The sequence below is a fragment of the Aplidium turbinatum genome, chromosome 17 (assembly GCF_918807975.1).
Source record: "Aplidium turbinatum chromosome 17, kaAplTurb1.1, whole genome shotgun sequence".
Taxonomy (NCBI): Eukaryota; Metazoa; Chordata; class Ascidiacea; order Aplousobranchia; family Polyclinidae; genus Aplidium; species Aplidium turbinatum.
Window position 1 is genome coordinate 7,351,923 of NC_137488.1, and position 11,308 is coordinate 7,363,230.

Here is an 11,308-nt window from a genome sequence, read left to right on the forward strand (position 1 = left end):
AATTTAATTGTCTCAGGAGATAATACAAAGAAGTGAGCATTGAGCATGGTAAAAACATTGGCAATCAGGCAGGGTTGGTTGATTTAAATCAAACAATAAAATTCAAAAAAATTAATTAAAAAAATCTAATGATATTGGACCCCCAATATGGAGGTAGCAGACTATCTTTGGAAAAAATTGACGAGGCAATGGAATTTTCTGGTGACATTAGCCCAATCATTTTGTCAGAAGTTCTCAATTATCGTGCTAAAACTGGGCCTTTCAAACCATACATGTTTCAAGAAGATGTGCTCAAATCAGTAACACCCTTGGCATGTTGGAAGTCTCAGTCTGACAGAATCAGCAGTGATATGTTAAAGATGGCTCTGAAAGTTTTGGCAGCAAAAGCCCCTAGTGCTGACGTTCAGCGAGTTTTTTCCACTTTTGGTCTGGTTCAATCAGAAGTTCGAAATTGGTTGGGCACTGCAAAAGCTGGTGAGCTTGTATTTATGTACAAACTTCTCAATGCAAAATAAACTACAATTTTGTGCCATCTGAACTTTTATTGTTTTGGTATGGTATGTCGGTAACATGTATCACACAGTTAAACTTTCTTTGCAAAAAGTCTGGTTGTAAGCTATGCATCAGTTGGGCAAAAAGGCAAAGTGATGTGCGCTCAAACGTAAGGAAAGATCTTAGTGTAGTGAAATGACAGTCTGAGATGTACCTCAATCTCGATATGCGCAAGTATGATTTAGTATAAAGCAACATATCACACCTACTTAAAAATATGTGCAATAGACAGGCTAGCTTACAATATGATAATAAAAATGATGAAACGCTTGTAAAGCAAAGCCTTTCAATCAATCAAGGGGTTAAAAATAATTCTGCTATCTTACTAAAATGATCTCTTCCCCCAAGTAGACTCAACGCTTTTTTATCTAAAAAAAATCATGGTTTTTTCCAACCCTGCAATCAGGTTTGGTGGCTGTGCTTATACCTTAACTACCGTATATTTATCGATTCATATACCGCAATATGAGATCTTTTCATGCACGTGTTGAACCATTAAGGTTTTGCCACCTTTTTCTCTTGTTGGTTTTGTTACTGTATTTCTTTTTCACAATATCATTTCTTTTGCATTCTGACAAAGAAAATTGAATAGAATCAATGCATTGGTTTGAATTGTGATATAAACTTAATGCTTTTGTATTTGTAATTTGCATACAATGCTGTTGCAGGTGAAGATATTTTTGACGGAAAATATGAACATTGCTGTAAGGCTGTTTACCAATATAAGCAGATCTACCCTTGTGCTAACAAAACACTCTGTTCCATTATGTAATGTAACCAAAAGCTTCATCAGTTCCTTGTGCAAGAAAGATTATGAAAAATTCAGTGACATCACTTTAGATTCCATTTCAGACTACTTTGATAATATTGCTCAATTAAACAATGTCCCAAACGAATTTGATGTCAGCTTAGAAAGTGGAGTATTAACCATCCATGTATCACGCAATGTTGGCACATACGTCATCAATAAGCAAGTACCTAATTTACAAATTTGGTTGTCTTCTCCCATAAGCGGCCCAAAACGATATGATTTTGTGAATCGTACATGGGTGTATGCTCATGATGGAGGATATTTACATGAGTTGTTGGAAGAAGAATTCAGCAAGCAATTAAACTTAAAAGTTGATTTATCAAAGCTTCCTTTCCATTATTCAGCAAAAGAAGATGACAAAACAAGAAAAATATGAATTTATTGCTAACTGCATTTATTTTATGTTGTTCAACAGTGCTTGTCTTGTTTGTGCACTTTTTATCAAGGATGTGGTAGCCAAGGGTTCTTAACCGGGTGTAAATTTACTGAAGAAGAAAAGACATAACCATACTACATATATACTTGATAATTCTCAAAATTTTATGCATAAAAAGCAAACTGGGTTAACTTTATCTTCGTGTCATTAGAAATGATAAAGCCAGAGTAAAAAGATTGAAAACCTCTGTGCTGTACTTTCATGCTTGTTATGTCAGCTGCTCATTTTTCTATCTGATATATATCTCAAATCGTTTAAGGGATAAACTTTAAGCTAGTTTAATCAGCTGATTACAATTGGTGCATAGAAAAAAAGGAATCTTCTGATTAGGCTGCTTAAACATATCAGATTACCTGTTCGTGCTTCCAACTCCCCTCATATCATTTGTATCACATTGTTATTTTCACTTGATATTCTTACTGAGCGATACTTATTAATTGGACGTCACTTTGATGGCTAATATATATAGTAACAAAGAAAGTTAATGTTGCACTTGCACTCATTGATTTTTTGACTAGGCTAACACCTTATGTTGATATAATTAACTTTTTTGAGGTAGGCAAGGAAAGTTTGATATGAATTATTTTCACAGTTTAAACTTTAAGTGATTTTTGAATTATGCTTGTATGTGGTCATCCAGACTATCTTGGGGCATTTTTAGAGTGAGAAGTAGTCCCCTCCAATTTCGTCTGTTAAGTTTATCTATACTTGTAATGCTTGTTTATTTAGTGAGGTCTGTAGTAACATTATTTTGTAACTTCACAATGTAGTTAATAACGACCTGTTTTAGCCTGATGCTGTGAGTTTGCTGTGGTAATAGCAATATGCTCTAACTTTTTGAACACAGTTTCCTAGTCATGTGCTAACGGATGGTGTTGGTCAGTGTGTCGTTGTTTGAAGACAGATAGCATTCAAGACAGCAGCCTCAAGCCAAACAAAAGAACCGCATAAACAATGACACACTGATTTCAATACCGTTCGTTAGCACATGACTAGAAAACTGTGTTCCAAAAGCTAGTGTATATTGCTATTACCACAGCAAACTTGCAGCATCAGGCTAAAACAGGTTGTTAATATAGGTACCCGGTCATTTGGTCGACAGAAATTTTTTCGACAGTCAGTTGGTCGACAGGACGTTAGGTCGACAGAACGATTCATTTTAAGGTTAGGGTTAGTTAACTAACCTTAACCCTAACCTAACCTTAAAATGAATCGTTCTGTCGACCTAACGTCCTGTCGACCAAATGTCTGCCGACCAAATGTCCTGTCGACCAAATGTCTTGTTGACCAAATGTCTGTCGACCAAACGACCGGACATTATTATCTACCTTAAAAACGAAATTTGATCTATTGCATTATTTTGTTATTTGGTCAGACTCTAGTTAACTGAATTGATCACGATGGCAACTGGATTATTATTTGAAGATATTTTCGATATCAAAGACGTAGATCCAGAAGGGAAAAAGTTTGATAGAGTATCAAGACTGCATTGTGACAGTGAATCTTTCAAAATGGATTTGATTTTAGATGTCAATACTCAGGTGTGTGCTGCTCAGTGATGAACCACACGTTGAAAGTGTTGCCTTATGCAGCAGAATTTGGTTAATGCATCTGTCTTGGAATCTGACAAATTTAGATGCAGCTCAGGTGTCATGGGCATAACCAGTTATTCTCAAGCTACAACTGAAAAAAAACTAATATCAAAAGATAAATGGTTTGTGGTGTATTAATTTAGTTGAGACAAATTTGCACAAGATTCAAAGGAAAACTGAGAATGTCTTTGAAATGGCCACATTCTTCTATTCAATTATAATAGGGGTTTATTCATAATTAATTGGTGACTATTTCTACTCTACAGTGAACAAATTCCATGCATGGGAAGTCAAAATTGGGTGTGCTAACTGGACTTTTATTAATGGTGATGAATGAAAAAAGTTTATACGAAACCATTTTTTGGACTAAATAATAAATGACTAGCTGGATTATCTGTTGAGTGTTGATACATAAACTGAATTATACTGCACTACATTTGAAGCAGTGATTTGTAACTGTAGGCCTTGTGCAACAGAACCACATGTCAAATACCATTAACTAGTTTGAAAATGCTCCTGTGAATTCAAATATTTTGTATGCGTTTTTCCTCACATGTTCACCTAATTTTTGATAAATCCTTTAGGTATATCCTCTTGAACTGGGAGATAAATTCCGACTGGTTCTTGCAACAACGCTTAATGAGGACGGGACGCCTGGGGACGGAGATTTTAACCCGCTGTGGGAAAATACACCTTCAAGGGCTGACCAATTTGAATATGTCATGTACGGAAAGGTAAAATTTTTATGTTAAATGTATTTTTGTAACTTAGCCGCAAATAGGCAGCTCTGCAATTGAAGAAACGCTAAGATTAAAAGACGGTGCTGTTATTTTTCGTCATTTGCGCGCCTGCTTTTAATGTTTGAAAAGTAAACGGGTTAGCAGCACACCTAATACATAGCTCTCCATTTACTGGTAACGGGCACATAGGATAATTTGCATGCAACACAACTAGTACAAACGTTATTTTCCAATAGTTAACATACATCTTGTTTTTATTTCCCCACACAAAAAAATTAGTTTTTGGATTCGAATCTTATTTATTTGATGATTTTTATGGTTGTTTTGATGGTTTGTAGGAGCATGCCGAAAGCCAGGACTGCTGAGTTCTTACAATTTCTCATGGTTTGATTCCGGACGTAAAGTTCATTTTGAAACGATTCGATTTAAAACTCATGAGCGTGGATATCTTAACCTTTTCAATAACTGTGTCTTAAATGCATAAAATATTGTTTAGGTGTACAGGATAGAAGGAGACGAAAGCGGAGGTGACGTGGCTTCCAGGCTGTCCGCTTATGTTTCTTTCGGGGGACTTTTAATGCGACTGCAAGGAGACGCTAACAACTTGCATGGGATGACCGTGGATCAAAATCTATATATTTTGTTAAAGAAGCTTGCTTTTTGAAGAAGTCGGTGAATGCTTGCATTATTATCACCATGATATGCATCACACCACGAGAACAATATCGCGTTGTGGAAATAGGCTACGGCTGTTGCTCTCTCTTTTGCTGGTGGAGCAAGTAGCCTATGACTTCGAAAGACGTTTTCATTGATGCCTTTTCAAAGCTGATTAAATGACGGAGTGATTTTGCATTGTGGAATGTTTACTTCGGTCACGTAAACTCGCTGACAAAATGTGTTTTCGGTGAAGGATTCTTAATCGAGTGTAAATTTGGTATACCCCTTGGGGTAAATGAGAGTACAAAGGTTGAGAACCTTTAGTATAATCTTTTTGCAGTTTTTCATTCAATGTATTGTACTCGACGCACAGCACGAAAAGACCAACTGGAAATTGTTTAAAATACATTATACTTACTTTTCGAATCACACTCTCACTATTTTTGTAAAATTATTTCTTCAATTTTAAAATATCATTAGGTTAACAAAGCACTGAGAAGTATACAACTTGTCTTCCACGTGATTTTTTACATAGAATGTAGGTTAATTTCCTTAATGTAGGCTATACGGTTAGAACAAAACAGCACATTTTAACAGCAGTGGAGCATCAGGATAAGCTGCTGTTGCACATTGCCCGGCAATTTCGAATTACAACATATGACAGTAAAAAGAAACGTATGGTGCCTGTTAGGCTACTATTTACGTTAAAACATTTAACCCTTCCCGTCGTGCATATCATTGTAACATTTACTTCAAAGTTAGGCTACTTCATATCGCGTCATAAACGTTGGAAATAAGACACATCAACGCAGCTGGTTCTTGTTGATTTTCAAAAAAATGTTGCCGGTGCTGGCACATTTAATGTGAAATTTACCAAATAAAAACATGCGATTATCTCAATGCTATATAGATATCCGCGATGCTTTAGACCAACACTAAACAAAATACTATCAGTATTAACACTTTTCACAAAAAGAAAGTGGTGGCAAAAGTGCCCCTCACAAAATTTTGCTTCAGGCTTTCCCAAACCAAATTAACCACTGTGTAATTTGACTTGTCTTGTGGATCATATAGGATTATGCTATAGGTGCTTCGACGCAACCAGGCGCGGATCTAGGAGTTTTTTTTCTGGGGGGGCCAGAAGATTCGAAAATGAATTAAAAAGTAAGAAAAAGATAAAACAGATATGAACAATCAGTGGCGTAGTCAGGCATTTGGGGGTTTTGACGGCCGGCGGGCGAAGCCAGACGGCGTGTTCGCCAAAGGCGACACCTAGCGGCGAGGGTCTGGGGGGGCCTCCCTCAGAAAATTTTATAAAATTACTTTGAATTTGGTGCATTCTGAGAGCATTTTCAACAAAAATATGGGTATAAATATTCCTGTAAAATGGTGCTGTCCGGTGGCATAGCAAATAGTTGGTGTTTTCTTCGGCATTTTTTCGGTAATAAAGCTAAGTCTCTATGTTTTCTTGTTGTTAATTCCTGGCTGAGATGTTTGAATGATTGGTATTGGCAAAACTCGCTCTTTTAATGCAGTTTTGCTTAAAATTAGGCAAACTTTGTTTTAGAGACAGAGACTGAAAGCATCATTGTCAATATCGTGACGTCACACGCGTGCCAAAGGGGAGTTGTAACCCCCAACCCCCGCCTCCTTGGCTACGCCACTGTGAACAAGGATTCTACGACATGTACGATATGCTATAAAATAGACATTAAAACAGCCATGTTCATCAATAAATTTTGCTGAAATAAAAATTGCAAAGCATGCAAAGTAAACTTGAAATCTGGTTTAAAACCCTGTAGGCTATGCAGTGTCCATGACCAATTGGATATTTGTATGTTTGCAGACATATATAGCCTACGGTAATTGATTGAAATTATGATGAAGTCTAAAAACTATAAAACAATTCGGGTTTCAGATTGTTTCAACTGACGTCATTTGGCTCAGCGTTGGTTTCGGCTGAGCCAGCTCCAACAAATGTTGCTATTAAAATGTAGCCTATAGGCTAATCGTCCCCCCCCCCCCAGGGATAAGTTAAGTCCGCTGTGGGACTAATATCAGCTGTTTAGAAGCATATCAAACCATTCAACAATTTCTCAAAAATTCCCCCATAGATCCGCGCATGGACGCAACCTATGGGTAAATCATTGAGCCGCCTGCAATTATTACGTAAACGGTCGAGCGCAGTGCTGTATTTGTAAAAAAGCACAGTGTAGGCTATAGCCTACTGTGAGATTTTCCAAAATGATAAATAATAACTTACACAACTTGCAAAATTCTAATCTTTATTCTACCATAACATGAATTCAGTTCAGTTGTTTTTATTTCTGACCATCATATCAAAACAATACACGTCAACATAGCAAAGGTCGAGAAAAGGGTAGATGCGAATTAATAAGCTTATCAAAATTGGAAGAGAAGTAGGCTACAAAATTGTTTATAAGGGGCAGTTCAAAGGAAAACATTCAAATAAGTTATAAAACTCGACTCCAGCGTGAATATTTTGTTGCGACTGCGGAGTTAAAAATTTCAGTAGTCCACTTAGCCTATAATAAGTGATCTCCAGCTGCATCGACTTCCCATTGTATTTTTTTGAGTCTACGAATCGAACATCCTAAAAGTAAACGACCCCACTACACTATTTATTGTGGTGAAATCGGTCACATAGGCTTTGTGTATATGGTCACAGCGGTAAACCATAATCTCTTTGTGGGAAAATTGTAACATAAGATTCTCGGATCCGTTCGTCTGTATGTAATGACCGAAAAAAACACTCTTCTGGAAACGTCTATTCAAGAATTGTATTTTTGTAAAAATAGCCTCAAAGCTGTCGAAAATGGAGTGCAACGCGATACACCACTAAAAACTTGTCACTACAATACAAACTAGGCTACTTAGATAAAAGACGGAAATTTTGTCCAGCTGGCAAGCACTAAGCAAAACAGTTAAATTTTATCGACCAACTTGTTCAAGCAAGCAACAATTTTAAAATGACGAGAATGAATTACGATATTTCAAACGCACGTAAGCAGTTACTGTGACGTAATAATCCATAGGCAATGATAAGATATTCAAGCAGCTGTTCAAGTTTGGCTCACACCTGCTCAAGCCCGGCCAACAACTGTTCAAGTAATTAAAGACTTAACGATGATGTAATCTTTGCTATTTTCTAGCAACAGTCCATGACGTAAGACGTCAGGTTTAGTAGACAACGGTTCTATGTGACGTTTGATATGAAAATTGTCCGCAATAGTATAAAAAAGTAACAGGCTACGATCATTTAGTTCCAATGTGTGATAAATTTGTAGCTTATTTGTTTCGTGTCAAAGGGAACCACGCTGCCAGTAGGTTGACGCTCAATCACTACTCCGCGTTTGTATCTTCAGCTCTGTGTTTGAGATGGACGACAAGTGGCTCTTTGTCCCATTCTGTGAAGTATCTGTATCAGTAGCATAGGCAGGAATTTAGAAGGGGGGGTTTCGACGCCCCAGCGGGGGGTCTGGGGGGCCTCCCCCAGAAAAGTTTGAAAAATTACTTTGAATTTGGTGCATTCTGAGAGCATTTTCAACAAAAATGTGAGTATGAATATTCCTGTAAAATGGTGCTGTCTTGTGGCATAGCAAAAGGATAAGATCATGTTTTCTTGGGCATTTTTCGGAAATAAAGCTAAGTCTTTATGTTTTCTTGTTGCTAATTCCTGGCTGAAATGTGTAGAAGTTTGGTATTGGCGAAATTCGCTCTTTTAATGCAGTTTTGTTCAAAATTAGGCAATTTTTTTTAGACTGAAAACATCATTCTCAAGCATAAAGAGACTAAAAGCATCATTCTCAATATCGTGGCGTCACACGCGTGCCAAAGGAGGGGGTTATAACCCCCAACCCCCCCCCCCCCCCCCTCCCCTTAGCTACGCCACTGGAAGAGCCTACCATCTGCACATAAGCAGATGAGAAACGAAACTTTCCAACAAAGAGCCTCCACCTGGACGATACAGCTGCAAGGAGCAATTGATAAGTTCAAACGCTCCACCATTCTGCGGTTCAACATAGAAGGCTACACAAGGCTACACAGAGTTGTGAAGAAGAAGAAGGCTACACAAGTTGTGAAGCAGCTTGTCCATACCAACCGGGCACTCGTCATCCTCCTCCAAAAGACCCTCTTCAGATAGGCTAGCTATTCCCAATTTCACGCTAGCCGGTCTACCTTAAGCAGGAATAACCTATCAGAGAAAGGTTTGTCAATCCTAGAATGAAGATTTAAAACCAAACCATTTGGTCACAGCGGTAAACCATAATTTCTTCGTGGGAAAATTGTAACGTAAGATTCCCAAATCCGTTCGTCTGCATGCAATGACCCAAAAATAAACACACTTTCGAAACGTCTATTCAAAAGTGTATTCCAGTAAAATTAGCCCGAGGCTATCGAAATGACTGGTGCAACGCCGTACACCTAAAAACTGTCACTACAATACAAATTACTTGGATAAAAGACGGAACTTTTGTCCAGCTAGCAAGCACTAAGCCAACAGTTAAATGTGCGGCCAACTTTCAAACAATCATTTTACGAATGACCAGAATAGATATCAATATCTCAAATTCACGTAGAAAGTAACTGTGACGCAACAAATGAAAGACAATTATGAAGTCATTCCAACAGGTGTTTAAAGCTGATGTAATATTTCCTGTTTAAACAGGCCCAAACAAGTCCAAACAAGTTTGACACAAGTCTATGAACGATGGTGCAATTTTGGCACATTTTCTAGCAACTTCCATGACGTAATATTCAGTAGACTTGAACGGTTTTATATGACGTTTGATTTGTACAGAGATTGGCCGTAACATAGCGGCCCCTAGTTATGACAGTCTAACATGGCATAACTAAAAAAGAATTGAAGGACAATCGTGAGCCAATGAATAAAACACACGATACACAAATTTTTTGAATCACTCACGTTTAAGTTAATACGCAAATACAAAGGGCATGCAAAGAATGAACAGCAATAAGAATAAACACGACGATACATGAAATTGGTACCATAGGTACACGCTAAATGACGCTATATACAATAGTTGCGATAATAACCGACTGTTCCGGGCTCAGACAAGTATCGGCCACCGCAGACAAAACCAGGCTCAAACCCTAACACTTAGGTGTTCTTTACGGGGGCGAGGCACGAAATATCCCTCAACACGTAGTCTACTTTCACTTTCCCCGTACTCTCATCATAGTTGCAGACGGCAACTTTGGCTCTACGAACCACAGGCTTCCCTTTCCTAATTTGTGGAACTACCTCATGCACCCTCCCAAGTTGATACTTCCCACGTTTACCAATGTCTTGGAGAGAACCTACCACTACAAGTTGACCAGGCTCCAAATTCTCGGCCATTTTTAGCCATTTTTTCCGGCCCTGAAGACCTGGCAAGTAAAAATCGATCCATTTATTCCAAAACTGCTGAGAAAGTGACAAATTGAACCGATAATCCCTTCTTAATTGGTCACGATCATGTGGTTGCCCAACAGCACAGTATGGGTCTAAGTATGGGGTCAAAAGTGAGGCAGGGGTGATGACAGTAAAATCCCTAGGGTCGTCACTCAAAGGTACCAAAGGGCGTTCGTTCACGATCCGAACGGCACTGCTGGAGTACGTAAGCAATTCAATGAAATTGGGCTTACGAATTGAAGAGTCCAAAATGTGAAAAAAGTACTTGGTCATATCGGCCACGAAACCAAATCTGCCAAGCCGAAATCTTGCCAAGACATCTACAAGAGGGTTTAACAAGTCAGGACCCGAAAACATTACATCATTAACACAAGTTCCTCGAAATTCAGACTTGCCATCGTAAACAATGCGTTTTTTTAATTGTGACGTCACAAAGTATGGTAAATACCATTCAAATCCCTTGACATTTCCTGCTTCACCCGCACGCTCAATATAGCCATTAGATTTAAGATCTTTCATGGTGTCAGTAAGGAAATCACGAAGTTCAGGTTGTTTTAAAGCTTTCTTTCTTAAAGCAGCAGCTCTATCTGACGCCAACACAAAATTGTTAGGTAGATCAATATCTTCCTTCAACGGAACAGGTATCTCAAATCGACCATCTTTCAACTCAATATTCGGTTCGACAAGTTCTCTAGCCAAAATATCATTGCGAGACAATTCACAGGTTTCATTTTGCAAAGTCAAATCCTGAATGACTTTATTCAGGTCTGCTATTTCCATATAGCGAGACTCAATTTTACGCTGAAAGCCAGAGATGACATCCGACTCTGAAGACGTCTGCACTCTGCACACTTTAGCAACGCTTTCAACTAAGGGTGACTTACCACCACAAGCCAACCAACCGAGAGGAGTGAGCAAAGCATGCGGTTCACTACGATTGTCACCAACACGCTCTTCTTTTGCACACATCAAATAAGCGTTGTCGTTGCCAATCAGTACATCTACAGTACTACAATCATTCAAATGAAACATATTCACGTCATGAAAATGACGGAAACCACTTAAATCTTGTTTATGGGGTAA

The 11,308-nt window shown here is 38.2% G+C and overlaps 1 protein-coding gene across 1 annotated transcript; it reads left to right on the plus strand.

The window, feature by feature from the left end:
• The first annotated feature begins 455 nt into the window (after window positions 1-455).
• Window positions 456-4,981, plus strand: LOC145786621 (DNA-directed RNA polymerases I, II, and III subunit RPABC3-like). Its single transcript, XM_082598310.1, has 4 exons — window positions 456-474; window positions 3,175-3,340; window positions 3,976-4,125; window positions 4,628-4,981. Exons 2-4 carry the CDS (start codon window positions 3,200-3,202, stop codon window positions 4,793-4,795), a joined length of 459 nt encoding a protein of 152 aa, XP_082454436.1. The 5' UTR covers window positions 456-474; window positions 3,175-3,199; the 3' UTR covers window positions 4,796-4,981.
• Window positions 4,982-11,308: the final 6,327 nt, after the last annotated feature.

Bases quoted from the DNA above. Each gene is read 5' to 3' on its own strand.
- LOC145786621 (XM_082598310.1), top strand. From the start codon at position 3,200: ATGGCAACTGGATTATTATTTGAAGATATTTTCGATATCAAAGACGTA. The intron at 3,341-3,975 runs GTGTGTGCTGCT...TAAATCCTTTAG, and splicing joins TTTTAGATGTCAATACTCAG to GTATATCCTCTTGAACTGGG. The intron at 4,126-4,627 runs GTAAAATTTTTA...AATATTGTTTAG, and splicing joins AATATGTCATGTACGGAAAG to GTGTACAGGATAGAAGGAGA.